The sequence below is a fragment of the Vulpes vulpes genome, chromosome 14, assembly GCF_048418805.1.
Source record: "Vulpes vulpes isolate BD-2025 chromosome 14, VulVul3, whole genome shotgun sequence".
Taxonomy (NCBI): Eukaryota; Metazoa; Chordata; class Mammalia; order Carnivora; family Canidae; genus Vulpes; species Vulpes vulpes.
In genome coordinates, this window is record NC_132793.1 from 3,969,464 (window position 1) to 3,989,649 (window position 20,186).

At 48.8% G+C, this 20,186-nt stretch overlaps 1 protein-coding gene across 5 annotated transcripts; it reads right to left on the reverse strand.

Moving 5' to 3' along the window:
• Window positions 1-17: 17 nt before the first annotated feature.
• On the reverse strand, window positions 18-12,504 carry NELFCD (negative elongation factor complex member C/D). 5 transcript variants are annotated; one of them, XR_011996840.1, is made up of 15 exons: window positions 12,352-12,504; window positions 8,696-8,811; window positions 8,305-8,414; window positions 7,360-7,469; window positions 6,126-6,233; window positions 5,007-5,159; window positions 4,657-4,787; window positions 3,826-3,991; window positions 3,395-3,529; window positions 2,863-3,002; window positions 1,643-1,757; window positions 1,221-1,316; window positions 1,092-1,143; window positions 541-670; window positions 18-446 (listed from the first exon to the last, which is right to left on the reverse strand). XR_011996840.1 is itself a non-coding variant. In XM_072735494.1 (15 exons), exons 1-15 carry the CDS (start codon window positions 12,469-12,471, stop codon window positions 412-414), a joined length of 1,806 nt encoding a protein of 601 aa, XP_072591595.1. In that variant the 5' UTR covers window positions 12,472-12,503; the 3' UTR covers window positions 18-411. The 5 variants fall into 5 exon arrangements, 3 of the variants coding, with proteins under 3 accessions (XP_072591595.1, XP_072591596.1, XP_072591597.1); XR_011996841.1 differs by having other exon boundaries at window positions 8,696-8,808; window positions 12,352-12,462; XM_072735494.1 differs by having other exon boundaries at window positions 1,003-1,143; window positions 12,352-12,503.
• Window positions 12,505-20,186: the final 7,682 nt, after the last annotated feature.

The window sequence follows — 20,186 nt, forward strand, 5'->3', positions numbered from 1 at the left end:
GCATCAACACCTGCCAATCCAGCAGAAAGGTTTTTAAATTTATTCTTGGAAAATTAAAACAATGACAATAAAATATCACCAACCGGGCTCTTGTAAGAAAAGTCACCTTGGAAGGTGGTTCACCTACAAGTCTCAGGTTCTGAGCTCCCCGCCTCTGTGTGTGTGTGGGGGACCCAGATCCTGTGCTGGGGGATGGAGGTGGGGGGAGGACATGGCCACAGGGTGCAGGGCAGCCCTGACTCCGAGGAGATGGACACATGGTAGCTGCACTAGCGGCACTACCCACAGCCCCTCCTCCCACCAGAGCCCAAGTCCCAGGACGCTGACGGGGCCTCTTCAAGCAGGAGCTTCTGGGAGGGCTTTCCCACAGCTGGTCTCTGGAATGTTCTGTGTCAGCTCTGACGGATGCTCTCAGTTCACCAGGATGAAGTTGGACTTGCAGTGAGCTTTTACAACAAGGAAAATCGGCCACGGGTTAGAAACAGGAGGTGACTGATGACGCTTAAGGTTGTAGCAGAGGGGCATGTGCATCAATCCTACCTATAAATTCTGTCACAGGGTCATGTTCTCCTTCTGTTTTAATGGTGCCAGCGATGCTGTCATTTTCCAAGATGGGGAGGAAAAGCTGCACAAAATCAGACGTGTACGGAGGAGCAATGACATCTAGTACCTGGGGGAGAGAAGACCAGGTCACTCCCCGCACAGCCTGCGGGCGGCATCCCGCCAACATGTGACGAGATGGCAATCAGTCTGGAGAACCCTCCCTCCCCCTCCCCATGACCACACGCGTCTCCAACACTAAGACACCCAGGTGGTTATGTAGGTAAAACACAGAATATGGCTCCTGCAGCAGGGAGGTGCTTGGGAAACTAATCACTGCCGTCACCGCGATTATCAGAAAGCACAGTTCTCAGGGTTAGGTACAAACTGAACTAAACTTAAGCCAAAAGGCACCACTAGTGTTAAGAGTATGAAACATGAAACAAATGGTGTATTGCTGACCTCGGTTACAAAATAGCGAATGAGTGAAATGTCAGTGTCCAGCTTCTCCAGACACTTTCGGATGTAACTGACAACAGGAAGTACATAACCTCGACTCAGCAGGTGAACCATCCTGTCCAACAGGGTCTTCTTCAACTCGAGCTGTGGGGGGGGGGGGCAGACCTGTTACAGCGGGTCCTCCCCACCAGCCTCCACAACCCCATGGGCCACCTGCTCACCTGCTCCATCACGTCCAGCTGGGAGTGCTCAGTCTCAAAAAGCTTAACCAGCAGCTGCAGGACCTGGGGGTGCAGGAGCTGGTGGCAGGTGCTGATCTACAAACATGCCAGAGGGAGCCGCACTGAGCACGGCTGGATCTCTGGGCTCACCGCGGTGCGGGGGACCGCCATCACGGTCACAGGTCGCCGACGATGGCAGCCCTCAGCACTCAGCCCTCCAGCTTCTGTGCCATTCCTCAGCCTTTGAAAAACACTTGCTAAAAGTTGGAAGTCTATGGAGCCAACAAAACTAGTTCTTAAAAGGAACATCCTCACTGAGGATAGAAAGTAACCAGCCCTGTACCGAGCAGCTCCTGCCGCGGGTGACGGCTGTCCTGGCAGGACAGATGAGCAGCGCCATCCGTGCCCCGAGGCCCTCCTACCTCGTCCAGCAAGGCCAGGTGCACGGGGGTGTGGTCGGTCTGCAGCTGGAAGTACCTCGGCTCCGACACAGTCCAGTCCACCCACTTCAGCACACCCATTGCCACCACCGGAAACCTGCATGTAAGAGTAAAGGCGCAGTGCTTCCTTTACATGAAGCTGACAAAACACCGCACTAAACAGTTCGGAAGGTTTAAAAAGCCACCGCTGCTCCACCTATCCCAGCAAGTCACTCCCAACATGCTCTGCCAGGGAGATGCTTGCCTGAGACAGTCTGAGGAGGCCAGCATCCTCTCCACGTGTCGTACAAGAACCCAGACTCCGTGGCTGGCCTACCTTAAACTACTTCGTTGGTTTAGAAGGACAAGATCACGATGCAGAACACTCAGGGAGCCTAGACTGGCTGACGTCCTTTTTAGCAAGCCCCTTCCTTGTCCTGAGTGCAAATTAACAGGGGAGAGACTGGAACGCCCAAGATCGCCTGCCTGTAAGCTTTCTTAACGGACGTGTGTGTTCATACCACAGCTATGGTCACAAGTCATTTCCATCTAAGCAATACCTTGTCGGCCTGACGTGTACTGGAAAGAGACCCTTTCCTTCAAAGCAGCTTTTGAAATTCTGGTTGCTCTTCCTTTTTCTTGGGCTTATTTATGAACAGATTTCTGGCAGGTAAGCGCCTGAAAATTACTCATGCTGCTGAAAGTTTAAAGTTCTCTACATACATTTTGGATGTGGGTGTTTTGTTTTGTTTACTCATGAGAGACACAGACAGAGAGAGGCAGAGACATGGGCAGAGGGAGAAGCAGGCTCCCTGCGGGGAGCCCAATGCGGGACTCGATCCCGGGATCGCAGGATCATGCCCTGAGCCTAGGGCAGACGCTCAACCACCCAGGCATCCCTCTATATACATTTTAGAAAGAAAACATAAACTCAGTATCTCTGAAGCTTTTGTTATGTATCTTTTTTAACTTTTTTTCCCTTAAACATTCTATTTATTTGAGAGCGAGCGAGAGCATAAGCATGGGCAAGGGGCAGAGGGAGAGGGAAAAGCAGGTTCCCCGCTGAGCAGAGAGCCTGATGTGGGGCTGGTCCCAGACTCTGGGATCATGAGCTGAGCCGAAGGCAGACATCTAACCAACTGAGCCACCTAAGTGACCCTATTTTTTTTTTCTGGCTTTTAATAAAATAACTCAGAAAGATTAAGTAGCTTTCTTTGGCTCACCTGATACACTGATAAAGTGTGCTCAGCTCTGCCACTAGTTCAGAGGCCCCTTTGTTCTCGTTACAGCACAAGTTATGCACGGTCTCCACGGCTTTTGACGTTGACTTCAGTTCGTCCTTGTTGATGCCCACACGCTTGTTCTGAGCACATACATATAAACACATGTCTGTGAATCCCGACAGCGTGTGCAGCCTTGCAGGGTGGGGGTGATCTGCTACCGACCACCCTTCCCTGCAAACCCTCCCCATCCCTGGGACTCAGCTAGCACCACCCCCAGTCAGCGAGACTGGGCCTGGTGCTGAGCGAGACCTGTTTGGTTTCTCTAGCTGCACTTTCAATTCCAGTTTGAAGAAGTATACACAGACCCCCATGCACATTTCCTTGAGAGATTTAGCATGCATGAACACTAGAAAGGGTATTTTTGACACTAGCTGGGCTCATGACTTCCTGCAGCCAAAATTCCCAAATACTACCAGAAAGAGGAGGTTCCCTGTCTGCCTAAAAGCCCACGGATTCTCAGAACGGGGAGTACCTTCTTCCAGGTTTCAACCACGCTTGCCGCGTAGGCCAAGATATGAATGTATTTGTGCTTGTGGTCCTGGTTGATTCTGGCCCCCGGTTTAAAGAGCGACTGCATGAACAGGTCCAGGAAGGCCGGCACCCGGATCTGAGGAGACGCACAGCATCATGGGAAAGGAATGCACAGAAGGGATGTCAGGAAGGCCCACATACTCTTAGGGCAGGAGTGAGGGCATGCCCACTCACATCCGCCCTCCAGCGCTCAGCCCGGCAGATGTCCCAGTGTGTGTGAGGGCTGAGGACGGGATGAGAAAGAGGAGAAGGCCAGAAACATTGCAACACAGATCTGTACTCAGTGACTTCAGAGAAACACAGTCTTTTGAAAAACCCTTCTCATCAGCATGGAGGGTGTCCTGCCTTATTAGCAAAATGAAAGCAACTTACGAGTTCAACAGGAGGTGGGTCCATGCTTGTGAACATCTTGAACAGGACTGTGATGTCGGCCGGATTCAGGGCTCCTTTGGACAGCATAGCCCCAAGGGCCTGACAAGCCCTGGGGTAGGAGGCAGCGGTGCCCAGGGCTAATGTGATCTGACTGGCATCATGACCCCTTGATGAAAAAAAGCATATTTCCCATTGTTAAGAAGGTGGCACCCTGCCCTGTCCTCTCCTTCCTCCTCTGTCTCTCTCCTTCCTTTTTCAAACCTAACACTTGGGACTATCTGGGTCCCTTTGTTTTTCATGTTACTGTCATTTGCTGGGACCCTGACAGATCCATGAAAACAGCATGTATAGCTAACTGGGAAAGAGTGACTGGATGCGGCTTGCAGACTTTCCAAAAGGAGCCACACACTTTTATTGTATTATTAAGATTCCATTAGTGGAGAAGAATGCTCAAAAGGGCTCATTTTGTTCTGTATGATATGGACGATGACACAACAACTAGACTACGGGGTACTGTTTCAGAACTACTATTATTTGCTATTGACAAGTCCTAATACATGAAAATATAGGTTCACAAATACTTGAACAATAATCAATTACTTTACAAAATACTCATCAAAGCCAAACTTCAGAAAGCAAGCTCTCTAATTTAAAATTACCCTGACTTTTTTCCCAGCTCTACTAGGTAAAAGAAAGTTATCTGTCAAAACGGGAGGACCTAGAGTCTCTGGTTGTGGAGAAAGGGCCAAGGAAGTGGAGAGAGAATTTCGCAGAGAGAACTTCATTAGGACTAGGGCAAGTAAAAAAAAAAAAAAAAAAACCGCCTCTCACTTCTCCTGGGCAAAGCGCTGCACTTCCTGAGCAATCCTGCGCACGGCAGAGCCGCCTTGCTCTTCTTGGGCCAGCACAGACATCATGGCCTGGGCAAACAGGTACGTGTGCTCTCCGTGGCACACCATCTTCTGAAAAATTGCACGGGGAGAGAGTTTGGGGTTTCAAGATGGCAGCAATGACAAGTGTTGACAAAAAGAGCCAGACCCCCACTCTTTTCTGCATGTAAGTTATTATGCTGGAACAGGCCTTCTGACCTGGATATTATCTACATGGAAGAAGCATTTCAAGTTTGAATATGCACAACCTAAAGCAGCTTCTTTCTGAGACATTCAAGATAAAGAACTTACAGCAAACTCAGGGAGATTTTTTTCCAGGTTTTCCTCTCCTCCATCCAAAATCGTAGCTAAAGAGGTACGGAGTACTCTAGAAAACACTTCCAACTGCTGGCAGGCTGTGGACACGCTGGTAATCTCCCCTTGGTACCCTGCATCAGAAATAAGCTACAATACAAACACAAGAAACCAGACAAAGTGTCAACAGGTGGTAACCACACATTTCATAGAAAGTTGGCTTGTCATCAGTGTTTGTGGTAAGGTGGGACAAGCAAACACTGGTCTCAGGTCTCAAACCTTTATTCTGATCCCTGCCTTGCCACTAACTCGGTCTGTGGCCCAGGCTAACCATCCCATCTTGGTTTCTTCATGTGTCACATGAAAGAGACAAACCAGACATTCTTTTTTTTTTTTTTTTTTTTTTTTAAAGTAACCTCTGTGCCCAATGTGGGGCTTGAACTCATGACCCTGAGATCAAGAGTCGCATGCTCCAACTGAGCCAGCCAGGCGCCCCAAACCAGGAATCTTAAAGATTCCTCTCGGCACACAACAAATTCTATAAATATGTTCTTGCCAAATTCTAAAACATAGTTCATGTTGATCCAAAAACACAGATATGGGGGCGCCTGACTGGCTCAGTCAGTGGAGCATGTGACTCTTGATTTTGGGGTTATAAGTTCGAGCCCCACACTGGGCGTGGAGATTACTTAAAAATAAAATCTTTTAAAATTTAAAAAAATGTTTTGACGATTTTGTTTATTTGACAGAGAGAGAAAGAGCATGAACAAGGAAAACAGTAGGGAGAAAGAGAAGCAGGCTCCCCACTGAGCGGGGCGCCTGACATGGGGCTTGATCCCAGGACCCTGGGATCATGACCTGAGCCAAAGGCAGATGCTTCACCGAATGGGCCACCCAGGCGCCCCTAAAATAAAATCATAAAAAAAAAACCCACAGATACATATTCTATGCTTTCTATGCTTTTCTCTCCTATTGTTCAGACTAAGTGAAGTGATGGAGACCTTTGCCAAAAAGCAAATATGATCTTGCAGAAGAAAGACCACCTCTCAACCAACCCAAAATAACTCTTGTTCATCAACACTTTTATCTTTTCTGTGACTCTAGTACTCTTCCTACCTTAACAGTGAAGTTAAGCATCAAACAGTCTGGATGGGCTTCAGCCAGTTTATAAAAAAGATCTCTCCACGTGGTGTGTGCAATCATTTGTTCAAGCCAAGCTGGGGTCTGCCAATAAACAAACAGACGGCAAGATAAAAGGCCTAGCTCGAGCTTAAGTGAAGATGATATTGTATAAACAATCACTGGATATTCCAGCTGGAAGAGTCCCTGAGAGCATCTAACTACAGCCCTGAGTCCCAGCAGAGGAAGCTGACCCAGAGTTGGTGGTGCCACACGGGTGGCTGAGTGGCAGTGCCGAAGCCCTGAAGGCCTACTCAGAGCTTCTGGAAGACTCTACCACACACAAGAGCATATTGGAAGGCGTTTCTGGGAGACATGCGAGAATCTAGGCAAGCATGTGGAGTGGGGCTGTGGCACACACACAAGTAATGCCCATTCCATCAGCTGCGGGCCCTCAGCAGGAGAAAAAGGCCATTGGACAGCACAGTGGTTTAGTCCATCACCATGGGGGGTGGCTCCCCTCCTGTTGACTGATAGACCCAAGGGCCAACTCTGAGTCTACATCCCATTTGTGCCAAGGCCAGGCTTCCCACTGGATACTCCCAGCCACCAAATGAGGGCGGCAGGGCTCCTCAGGCAGGCCTGCCCCAGGAGACATGGGGCTCAGTGACAGGCAACATGGGGCTCAGTGACAGCCCCATGTCAGGGCTCAGTGACATGGGGCTCAGTGGCTTGAAGATGCCCCGACTCTGCAGAAACTTTCTGAAAACTGCACTGTCACCTAAGGCTCTTCATTTCCAACCTTCCTTGCCTCCATCCTGCCTTAGGGGCCACATGTGCATCACGACTCTCTGGGCCCCGCTGGTCTTCTCACAGGCATGTCCGCCATCCTCTCCAGCACAGAGAATCCCATCTTGGCATCTGCTTCCTAGGGCGCCCAGATGACTAGAGCACTCCACTCACAGAGCCTGCGCTCCAGAGTCAGCAGGAAACGGGAGGTGTGAGTCTGCTATTCCTCTTCCCAGCTGTGCACCTCTCGGCACGCAAGAGCTGACTACACCACACGGAGCATTTAAAGGGCAGTTCTGACTTGAGGCAACTCGTCCCACACCCTGATTTTAGGACCCAACTCTTTACATCACTCGCACAACACCCCACATTCCCACTATTCATGTGGAGGGAACAAAAGATCCTAGGACCCGGTATTAGAGACAGAAGACAGACATCTCACCTCTCCTTCTTCAGTAAAAATAGAATCTGCTTTGCGAGGATCGAAATGTTTGATCAGTAAACTCTTCAAATGATTTTCCACAGTTTCCTGAACCTGTACTGGCTCAACACCTGAAAGAAAATGAAAACAGGCAGATGGGAACACGCGAACCCTCAACAAGTTGTAGGAAATGCAGACAGGGCCAGAGTCCACATGTGAACCAGAGACCACAGAATTGCTTCTGACCGCTTGGAATTTGGGACTTCTCATAAAAATTACCATTTATTGCCATTTATTTATTACCATTTATATTCAGGGGTAAGACTCTAAATGGAGCTCAGGGCAGAACGCACAAGGATGTCTGCCTACTTGCAAAGGACAGTGGCATCTCGGAAGGCCCAGTTAGGACAAGGAGAAACTGCCACCATGAACAGGCAGGAAGATGGAAAAACATACTGACTGGGTGGAAGAGAGCAGATGCCAGTCACGAGAGGCACACTGTCTCTAAGTGCTGTGGTAGCAATGAACCTGCTGCCTTCTGGGCAGCGCCCGCTCCATCATGTCATCCATACCCAGCTCAGTGGACTTACAGGCTCTACTTTGATCATGTTAGCTAAAAGCCATAATCATGCCCAGTCCTAAATTATCCATCAATTACTTCTTGCTATAAGAGATCTCTTAAAAATGTCACATTGAACATATACTATATAATCCTATAATTCTACAACAGGGTAGGGCAAACAGCTCAATAAGAATCACATTTGCAGGCTATCTGTAAACCTCAATTATTGAATCAAAGATAAGAATCAAGCAGACGAAGATGGGTAAGAAGTTCAGTTCCTACTTACAGAAGTCTTAAAAACCAGGAAAACAAACAAGACCTTTCCAATTTATCAGAATTATAATGATCCAAAGGTCTATTAAAAAGGTGGGAGGAGGGGGAGTGACAAGCCACCCACAAAGCACCTGTCTGAATGAGCCACTCAGCCAGCAGGTTGACAGTCTGGGCCACGGCAGTGTAGTTTTCAGATAAGAGCTGGATAACATTCTCCGGAGAACCACCTGCCTGAAAATACCTAGAAAAAGTAACAGGAAAAAGAAAAAAAAAAAAAAAGAAAGAAAAAGTAACAGAAAAGCTATGGCACGCAAATGAATATAGACAGGCATCCATCAATGCCTATCCATCAATGACAGGATAGCTAGGATATTAAGGTTTTTAAAGGGAAGCGGGGCACTAGAAGCCTCCCATTCCAAAACCACATTATTCTCACTTTTGCAGACCATCCTCTGGATCCATTACAAACTATCCCTAAGTTACCCCCAGCCTCCTCCAAATACAATGACTTTTCTCACACACCTCTTCAGAGTGTTAAAGATGGAGGGCTCCATTATATAATCCCGGGTAGAAAACTTATGTAGGCATTCTTGCTGGACCTCTGCGTCATCTTCTCCCTCTCCATAATCATCCTCCTGCTGGGGATAAAAAGAGCCACGCTATTTTTTCATTAATAGAAGTATCCTGTAATCTTACCTTAAATCTGTATGACCCTGTCCTTTCCTAAAGTGTCCCCCACACATTGTGACTTTCATAAGTCTCATGAAGTGGGCTGGGCAAGTAATGGGTGGCTAAGAAAATGGAATCCAGCACCATAGCAAGTGGGCTTGTATCGTGCCTCCACTGTGGCACACTAGGCTCTCAGCGTGGCCATTGCCTCCTCTAGTAAAGATAACAATAGTGACTGCTCCATCTGTCTGTTGTAAGGACTCTATAATTTCTGGAAGAACCAAGCAGAGTACCTGTCAGTTAATAAGAGTTCAACAGATACTAGTTATTATTGTTTTCATAACTACTATTTCATATGTGCCATTTAATGCTTTCCTCCAACATAGACTGATGCAGTGACTCCTGAAAGCATAAGCTATCAATATGCTGTTAGCAAGTGATGATCACGGACTTGTCTTAAATCAGCAGGCCTGGCTAGATACTAGTCCCTGTGCTGGGTGGAAACGACCTTGGGCAAGTCACTGAATCCAAGAACACAGCAGGATGATGATGTGATGACATTAACGTCTGTCCAGCGTGAATGCTGTCATCCCAGCTAACAAGCAGATGCTTTAAGTGCTTACTCTAACTGAGCCCTGTACTTGTCACCAGGAAACCTAAGGCATATGACAAGATAATGGCTTTTTCTGCCGAAGGACTTCACAAACTAGGAGACCAACCTCCATGAGACTAACATGATGGGGTAAGACCTGGACCAGGAACAGCAAACCATGGCTCAGGGCCAAATCCAGTCCTTCTGTTTTTGGTTTGTTGTTTTTTTTTTTTAATAAATTAATTTTTATTGGTGTTCAATTTACCAACATACAGAAAAACACCCAGTGCTCATCCCGTCAAGTGTCCCCCTCAGTGCCCATCACCCATTCCCCCCCACCCCATCCTTCTGTTTTTGTAAATAAAGTTTTATTGGAGCCCAGCCATACCCATTAAATTTTTTTTTTTAAATTGTACGTATGGTCTCTGGCTGCCTTCCCCCTGCAATGGGAGAGTAAAGCAGTTGTGACAGGGACCTGCAGGGCCTAACATGTTTACTATCTGGCCCTTTCCAGAAAAGCCTGCCTACTCCTGGTCTAGACTAACATTCTGCAGGCAGTGCTCTGGACACTGATTCCTTCTCTGGAGCCTGGGGCGTCCTTCTCTCACACCTTACTTGTGTGGCGAGCCTTAAGCAAGGCTGTGAGGGAAGGCTGGCCTTTACCCTGAGACTCATCCTTGTGTCTGTATTCTCGGGCTTCTGCCCTGGGCCCTGTTCTCTTCTATATCTTCTCTTGGGTAATGCCACCTCCCTGTTCATAAATCTAGAATTTAGCCTGGATCTCTCTCTTGGGCTCCAGGCTCGGAGTGTCAGCAGTCTACTCTCATTTCCATCCGGATGTCCACTAGTTCTCCAAACTCATTAGTAAAGAATTCCATCATCTACCTGTTACCCCAAACCCACAAAGCCAGGAGTCATCCTCAAGTTCTGCTCCCTCACCCCATCCCCACACCCCATCAGAAAGACCCACCAATTCTGTCTCCCACACAGACATCCAATCTGGCCCTTCTTTCCATCTTTACCATTCCTTATTTTGTGAATTGCCTGCAGTAGCAATACGTCCCTAACGGCTCAGTTTCATTCCTTCCTTTCAAGTGTCTTCCACAACGGATGCCACAATGGTCTTCGTAAACCACAAACCTGATATCTCTCTCTTGCTTAAAGTTTCCAGTCTCCCTCAGAGATCTCCCAGCTCCAGCACGACTCAACCTTTCACTCGTTCACCTGGCCAGTCTCCCCTCTTGCCAGTCCCCATTGACAAGCTGAAGCCAGACTAAACTACTTGCCTTTCAATGTGGCTCTTAGCTTCTACCACATGGATTTAATATCATTGTAGCCTCTTTACACAACTTCCTGCCTCTCAAATCCAGTAACATGGCATCAAGTGAACAGAATGCGTCTCCCAAATTGCCCTGCCACTGTCTTTCAAAATCCAGCTCACGTCGCCCCTTCAGTCACCTATCTTGACTTCCTCCTCTAAGAAGTGAACATCTGGTCCACCCTTCTCATCGCTGAGAACCTATCAGGGTCAGTGGGGGGTGAATTTCGATCATGATTAAAGTCGAGACTTTCATCTCCAGTCTCAACTCCCTAGCCCCCCGCCATTCCTCGCTGCATAAACCAGGGCCTTAAGCCGGACTATCAGGTTATGAAACGAGGGCGCTGCTCTCGATGGCCCTGCCATGTGCCTCAGTTGTAACACTCTGTGACTTGAAGGCTCAATGTGACCAGCACTAGGGCGTTGGGAACAGGATGCTCGAAGCCGTCACAAAGCTCGCGTGGGGAACACGTCGGGCGTCCAGCAGCTTGAGTGGAGACAAAAAGACCTGGGCTGGAACACCTCATTCTTTCCTTGGCCAGTTCTGCAACCTTGAGCAGGTCACTGGCTCTTTTTGCCGCACTTTCCTCATTTACAAAATGAGCAGATTAACACCCAAAAGTCTCACGAGTGGAAGGAGTTAAGGGGGGGGGGGGGGAGGCACGAGGCAGCACAGGCTCTCGCAGCCTCCAAACACCCAAGTCGTTGCCCAAACTCTTCAACAAGTCAGGCTTGTCAGCAGCCATCACAGGCCTTCAAGCTTGTTCCCTCCAAGGCCTCATGGCGCTGCGCCCACCCAGCGGCCCGCCACACAGGGCCCCTTAGGGCTCCAGGAACACAGCCCCCATGGGAACGTGGGTTCTGCATTTCCTCCACCCGACACGGGTGCTCGTTAACCGGCAAGCCCCCCTCCAGGCCAGCCGCTGGGGTCTGGGGTCTGGGGTGGGGGGGACCTGGGAAGCCGCATCCTGAACACCCGCTTCTGGTTGAGCTTCCAGGCCACAGCGGCGGGGCGGGGGTCCCCAGGTCTGCTTTTCCCGCCAGGGACGACCCTCCCCAGCCTCCACACCCGGCCCCTCAAGGCCTCCGAGGGGAGCCCCAGCTTGGCCCGGGTCGGCCCCAAGCGCTGAAAAGAAAAGGTGGGTGTGCAAACATGCAGGAAAGCCCGAGTTCCACTTTGCCCCTCAACGATGCTGCTGGCTTCGGATCCTTAAGGACTTGGGTGGTTCAAACTTGGGGCTCTGAGCTCGGTCCTCCTCCGCGACTGCACCGTCCCCGCGTCGGGGCCCCGGAAGGCCGGTGCGGGGCGCGGGGTGACCCCCGGGGAGTGGTCGGCGGGGCCACTCGGGTCCCCAGGGCGGCCGGCACCTGCGCGGCCCAGACCCCAGGGAGGAGCCTCCCGGCCCGGCCCCCGCCGCGCTGGGGTGTGCAGGGGGCCCCGGGGGCGCGCTCCGGGGCGGGAGGGGGCGGGGCACGCTGTGCTTGGACTCACGGCGACCGCGGGGCCGGGCGCGGCGGGGGCGGGGGCGGGGGCGGGGCCGGCCCGCCGGCGACGGAGACCAACAGTCCTCGTCGGGGGCGCCCGGCGCCCCCCCTCACCTGGCCACCGTCCGCCTCGTCGCCCCATTCGGCCGCGCTCCCGAAGTAGTCCTCGTCCATGATGGCGCCCGGCGCGGCCCCCGCCATCCTTTCCCGTGAGCGCGCGCGAGCAGGGCGCATGCGCACGGCGGGGGGGCGGGCGAGCGCACGCGCGGTCCCGCGGCCCCGCCCCCTCCGCGGCCGCGCGCCTGGAGCTGGGGAAGGGGCGGGGCACAGCTCAGTCGTGGCTCCAGGCGCCCGGGGCCTGGCGGGAACTGGCGGGGGCGGGGCCTGGGCGGGGGCGGGGCCCTGCGAGGGGCGGGGCTCAGAGGGTAGCGGCGCCGAGCTCCTGGCTCCCCGCCCCGGGGAGGACCCAACCCCCCCCTGGGGGGTCCCAGGGGTCTCAGCTTGGGATAAGTTTAAACTTGGGGGGATCCCTGGGTGGCTCAGCGGTTTAACCTTTAGCTCAGGGCGCAGTCCTGGAGTCCTGGGATCGAGTCCCACTTCGGGCTCCCTGCATGGAGCCTGCTTCTCCCTCCTCCTGTGTCTCTGCCTCTCTCTCTATGTCAATCATGAATAAATAAATAAAAATCTTTAAAAAAAAAAAAAGAGTTTAAACTCAGACTCCCTCTTTACCCGGGTTCGGGTCTCCGCCCCGCTCTTTCTTCCCCGTCAGAGCATCAGTTTTCTCAACTGACCACTGGGCCCAAGAGCAGGGCTGACTTCGGGGAAAAGTGTCTAGGGCCGACGAAAATGTTTTCATTTCTTTATCAATCAGAATATCAATGCGTAGTATAATAATGACACCAGCCTGGGGTATATTTGTACAAATCTAATTGGTATAAACAACTGATGCTGTGTAATATATGATTTTAAATATCTCTTTATGGAAGAAGGGCCCACGAAGGCAAACGTGCCCTCCAGGGTCATCATGCAGCCCTGGAGAAGAGGGCCTACCTCGTGGGGGTAGCTGTTAAGGGTACCTGAGATGATGCTTTTTAAGCCCGCTGCATGGCTCCCGGTGTGTAGTAGGAGGTAGAAAAGTGATGGATTGATGATCCTCGGGGGAAAATTTGAGCAGGGATGCTAACACCATCAGACCTGGGTGCTTGGAGAGAGCCGGTCACCGGGAAGGATAAACATTAGAGACAGGAGCTCTAGGGTATTGGTGATAGTGACCATTTCCAGAGTGTTTACCAGGAACTGTGATTTCATTCATTTCTTCTCTCAACCATGCATCTCCTGTTTATGGAGTGCCCCCCATCATGTGGCCCTGTGCTACTCCTGCAGCTCACTGGTGAGCAAATTGAACATGATCTTTGTCCTGGAGGAGCCTACATTCTACCGAGGGAGCTGACCAGGAAACAAAGAAAAGTCATGACAGAGGGGTGACAAGTGCTAGTGTTCTGTGATACTAGGAGAGATGCCAGCATTGGACCATCACACAAGGCTTCTTTGTGAAACTTATATTTGAGCTGAGAATCATATGACCAAAAGGAGTCAAGCAAACTTGGGCCAGGGAGAAAACATTTTAACAGCCAGTGCTTGCCATGTGTCCTGGGAACACAAAGACCGTTGACACGGCACCTGGCAAAGCCAGGGAGAAGCCTGGATGAAGTGGGCAAGGCAGGGAGGGCCAGATGTTGGTGGGCTGTTCGGTTTTGGACTGAGGGCTGAGTGGGAGGATCTCGTGCAGTAACGTGTGCAGAGCACGGAGCATGGAGCTCACACACAATTAGTCCTCAGTATTAGTTACTATGATGAGGATGAAATGTTTGGGGGTCTTTTGGTTTGCTTGCTTTGAGGCGGGATGACTGTATCTTGGTTTTCGCAGCTGAGTCCCATACCTAGGACTGGAGACTTCATGGAGAGGAGCATGGAGGTGGCAAAGCAAGTTAAGAGACCTCAGTGGGAGTTATCCCAGAGACTGAGAAGGGATCAGGGTGGCTGCTATGAAACTGTCCCCAGGATGTGGCAGCTTGACACTTTTGGGGGGCCGAGGAGCGGGCCCGGGCTGATGGTGCTGAGGCTACTAGCCTGTGCATATGGGGTGGCACTCCATGGAGACAGGGAGCCCAGGACGAGGACCATACTGATTGCACAATACGTTCAAATTGGGATGTGCGGAACTGGAGGTGCCACCAGAACACCCATGAGGAGGTGTCTGTCAGGTGGCTGGAGGTGGAAGTGTGTAGCTCTGGATTCCATGAATCAAGCTGTAGCTTCTATTCACAAGATTAAAGTGTATTAAGTTAATGAGTGCCCCTGCTGTTGGCTTGTTTCAGGTTCATTTTCATGTGCTTTCTGAAAATGTTGCAAAGAATGGATGGCTGTTAAACTCCTGCTACCTCCCCTCTTGGATTTTTTTTTTTTAAATAGTGCCTGACTTGAAAGCAGGCAAATTAATATATGTATAACTAATTACTCCTACAGAATCAGGGATTATTTAACTCACCTCTCGTTCAACCTCAATAGGTTACTCATTATTAAGTGGATTAACAAACAACCGTTAATGAAAGCATCATGTTCAGTCTATAAGTCGCAATGATTTAGAATAATTGAGTCTGTAGGTCTTGCCTCCCGAGATATTGTTGGCCTGTTGTTTTTTGAAAAGCCTTATCTAAAACGTCCAAATTAGCTTGCATTACTTAAAGTAAATAAAGTCATTGAAGATATTTTCCGGTGTAAGGACGCCTGGGTGGCTCAGCGGTTGAGCGTCTGCCTTTGGCTCAGGGTGTGATCCCAGAGTCCGGGGATTGAATCCCCACATCGTGTTCCTTTGAAGAGCCTACTTCTCCCTCTGCCTATGACTTTGCCTCTCAGTCCGTGTCTCTCATGAATAAATAAGTAAAATCTTAAAAAAAAAAAAAGATATTTTATGATTTAAGAGAAATTCTGGTGGAGAATTTCCTTGGAAAGGAGAAGTTGGTTTTGCTTAATGCATTCAAGAAGTATTTAGTGAGGGCCTACTTGGTGTTCTGTGCTGCCACGTGGTTGTAAACCACAGACACAGCCTCTCCAGTGCTAATGGCAGGAAAAGAAGAGAAGAAAGAAAAGAAAAGAAAGAAAAGAAAAAAAGAAAAGAAAAGAAAAGCCTCTTGGGATGATAGTGTGAAGGGGAGGGGGTTCAAGAAGAGGTCAAGGAAGGCCTTTCTGGGGAGGTTATGTTTAGGCCAAGACTTCAGGCTGGAACCCGAGGACAGAGACAGTGGGGGACAGCAGGAAACAGGACCGGAGGTCAGACATGCAAAGTGGGGGTCAGGGAGGCAGGGGCCAGCTGGCCTGGAAACTCACAAGTGGTGTGGACTGTATCCCCACGTGACAGGTGACCAGGGAGAGCTTTGAAACACGAGTGATGGGATCCGCTGGGGGGTTTCCCGGGGGGGTCATTCTGGCTGCCGGGGAGGAAGGAAGGGAAGGAGCAAAGGAGAGGTCTGGACTGGAGCTGGGATGCTGGCAGCAGGGGCAGGACAGGACGGTGTCTGAGGACCCGGGAGGCAGGCCTGCAGACGAAGTGACACATGTGCCAGAGCTGGCGGCCGGCCGGTGGTTGCTGGTGCAAGAGTAACTGGTAAATAGCTCCAAACTTCTGGAAATACTAGCCTTTCCCTGCATCCAAGGCAGCACACCCGGTTGTCCCCCTGCCTCCTCAGCTCTTCCTTCTCAGACTTCTCCCCCCTCTCGTTCCTCTGCTTGCTCGCTAGATCCTGCAGGTCCTCAGGGCCTGGGCTTGCATCCTCCTCTGCTTCCACCCTCGTCCTGGGGGAATCTCACTCATCCCGCATCTTTGAACCATCTATATGCTGAGGACTCTCAAATTTGCATCTCCAGCCCCGTGTCTTCTGTGACCGAACTGACCTTACTGTTCCTTGATCTTACCACTAGGTTTCCCTATGGGCATCTCCACATCTGCATGACCCCCCAAATGTGCTGTTTCTATAGTCTTCTTCTCGCTGGAAGTGGGACCATCAGCTCCACAGTTAGCAGTAGCAAACACCTGGAAGTCATCCTTAATTCTGTGGTGCCCCCTCCCCGCCCACCACAATGCTAAGGCAAATTCTCTGTCAGTTCCACCCTAAAAGCATACATCAAATCTATCCACTTCCGTCTACACCAGCCCTCACTCAGACATCTGCAATAGCCTTGAACAAACCTGACTGCACCTGTCCTTACTCCATTACAGTTCATTCTCCAAACATCCATAAAGCTTTTTCTTTTTAAGTTTTGCTAAATCACTTTATGATAAAGAAAAAAAAATCCAAAGATTGCAAAGCTCGCTCTATCTTTTTTGCTATAGTTTGTGTCCTTATGATGCTAATAAAATGGACAAATACTCACCAAACTTCTGGATGCCAGGTTAAGTGCCAAGGTGGAGGACAAAGGTGGCCCAGGGGAGTATGCCATAAAGATGCTTTAATGTGAGGGTGAAGGTGGCGTGCTGGGAGACAAGTGTTGATGAGCTCTCAGAATTCAGAAGAGGAAGCTCTTATTATCTCTGACTGGGATGGGGCTGTTTCATGGTCCCATGGTACTTGAAGGATTTGGACATGCTGAGATCGGAGGCAAGAGCATTTTAGGGAGAAGGAACGAGAAGGAAAGGCATGGGGAAGAAGAATGGGTCCTGGTTGATCCACGGGAAAGCAAAAGGGGCATTTGGGAGGCACAGCTGGAAAGTAGCGTGAGATCCTGGAATGCCTTGAATTATACACTACAGATTCTAGCCCTCCACCTAGAGGGTACAGGCAGTGGAAAACTATGAAGGTTTTTGAGCAGGAAAATCCGATGGACAAACCTTAATATGATGAGACTAATCTGGCAGCTGTGCCTGTAATGACTTAGAAGGTACAGTTTCCACTCCTTAATTTCCTTCTGCTTCTCCCAAGTGACTCATTTGCCATCACGAAGTTTTCTAGTACTCCTCTCTTCAAGAAGTGGCGCTTTTGTGTCCCCCTGAGTGTGGGCTGAACTTAGCTGTTCCCTTCTAATGAATTCAGTGGAGCAGGGGCACTGGGAGGCTTGGAGGGCCAGGTCATAGACACTGTGACTTCCATCTTGGTCACACTGTCTCTTGCATTATTTGCTTTGGAGGAAGACAGATGCCAACTCAGGGGCAACCCTCCAGAGAGATCCAGATGGTGAGGAATGTAGACCTCCTACAACAGTCAAGGATGTGAACTTGGAAGTGGATCTTGACCCGCAGTCCCAGGTGACAACTTGAAGGCAACCTCACAAGAGAACTTGAATCAGAAGCACGAAGCTATATCGCTTCTAAATTTCTGCCCTACAGAAACTATGAGATAATAAATATGTGCTGGGGGCACCTGGGTGGCTCAGTGGTTGAGCATCTGCCTTTGGTTCAGGTCGTGATCCCGGGCTCCTGGGATCGAGTCCTGCATTGGGCTCCCCACAAGAAGCCTACTTTTCCCTCTGCTGGAGTCTCTGCCTCTCTCTCTGTGCCTCATGAATAAATAAATACAATCTTTAATAAATAAATAAGTGTTAAGCCAATAAATTTGGTGTAGTTTCTTATGAGCAATACTTAACTAATATAAGTACCCAGAGTGTTTTTTAAAATATAAACTAGATTATATCCCTCCTCTGTGTGATACCTCTCAGTGGCTTCCTGTTTCACTTGAAAAAACAACAGCAATAACAACAAAAACATTCTCTCATACCTGGTGTGATGACAGAGTGAGGTCAACCAATTCTACCCTTAAAAAGCTAAACAAAACTGTCAAAAATGCCATCATAATTAGAAATTGGTTTAGGCATACAACAAACTGAGAAGGCTTATTAATGAAAATTACTAAGCTTCAGTTAAGAACAGTGTGAAATCAGTGACATTTTTGCCTGTGGATGCCCTTCTTTTTTTTTTTTTTTTTAAGGTTTTTATTTTTAAGTAATCTCTACATCCAATGTGAGGCTCGAATTCACAAGCCTGAGATCAAGAGTCGCATGCTCTACTGGCTGAGCCAGCCAGGTGCTCCAGGATGCTCTTACTCTAGAAAGCAACAAGGGAAAGACCAAAAGTGACAACGACAAGAAAGGAACAGAGAAAATCTCCAGAAACGATGACAAAAGAAGTGATAAAAGAATACTAAATACATATCTATCAATAATTACTCTGAATGTAAATGGACTAAATGTTCCCATCAAAAGACTTAGGGTGTCAGAATGGATTAAAAAAAAAAAAAAAAGACAAGGGACGCCTGGGTGGCTCAGTGTTTGAACATCTGTCTTTGGCTCAGGGTGTGGTCCTGAGGTCCCGGGATCAAGTCCCACATCGGGCTCCCCACAGAAAGCCTGCTTCTCCCTCTGCCTATGTCTTTGCCCGTCTCTCTGTGTCTCTCATGAATAAATAAATAAAATCTTAAAAAAAAAAAAGACAAATCTATGTGCTGCCTACAAGATACTAATTTTATTTTATTATTTTTTTTTAAGATTTTACTTATTTATTCATGAGAGACAGAGAGAGAGGCAGAGGGAGAATCGGGCTCCATGCAGGGAACCCGATGCAGGACTTGATCCTGGGTCTCCAGGATCACACCCTGAGCTGAAGGCGGCGCTAAAACCCTGAGCCACCCGGGCTGCCCAAAAGACTCATTTTAAACCTAAAGATACCTGCAGATGGAAAGCAAGGGGATGGAGAAGCATTTACCATGCAATGGACATCAGAAGAAAGCAATGAGAGAAATACAATTGACAACTGACGTCTCATCAGAAATAATGGAGACCAAAAGCAGTAGAATGACATACCCCAAATGTTGAAATAAAACAGTCAAGCAGGGAATCCTGGGTGGCGCAGCGGTTTGGCGCCTGCCTTTGGCCCAAGGCACGATCCTGGAGACCCGGGATCGAATCCCACGTCAGGCTCCTGGTGCATGGAGCCTGCTTCTCCCTCTGCCTGTGTCTCTGACTCTCTCTCTTTCTCTCTGTGTGACTATCATAAATAAATTAAAAAAATTTTTAAAAAAACAGTCAAGCAATAATTCTATAGCTAGCAAATACAAAAAAAAAATAAAGGTGAAATAAATACATTTTCAGGTAAACAAAAACTGAGAGAATTTGTTGCTAGTGGACCTGCCTTCCAAGAAATACTAAAGGGAGTTCTTCAAGTCGAAATTAACACTAGACAATAACTTGAACTCATGAGAAGATATGAAGAATAACAGAAATGGTAAACAAAATATTCTATAAATAGATTTCATCTCTTCTCTTGCCTTTTAAAAAATATAAGATTGGGCAAAGCAATCATTCTAACACTGTGTCATTGGGTTTATAATGGCACAAAGGATGAGAAGGAAAATGAGACATGCTTGGAGAAAGTTCCTGTATGTTACTGAAATTTAGTATTCTGAAGCAGATTGTGCTAAATTAAAATGCATGTTGTAATCCTTAGAGGAACCACTAATAGAATAACTCAAAAAAATAGTAGAAAAAATTAACCGACATATCAAAGTGATTCATGAAAATATCTTTAACATAAATAAGACAACGAAGGAGAACAAAAGAGAGACATATGACAAATAGAAAACAAAGAGTAAAACGACAGGCATAAATCTAATCATATCAGCAATGTCCTTAAATGTGAATAGACTAAATAGTTCAAAAGACAGAGATTGTCGGAATGGTGGGGATGCCCGGGTGGCTCAGCAGGTTAGCTCCTGCCTTCCGCCCAGGGCGTCATCCTGGAGTCCTGGAATCGAGTCCCACATCAGGCTCCCTGCATGGAGCCTACCTCTCCCTCTGCCTCTGTCTCTGCCTCTCTCTCTGTGTGTCTCTCATGAATGAATAAATTTTTAAAGAACTTTTTAAAAAAAATAGAATGGGTGAAAAAGCAAGACCTACTGTAAGCT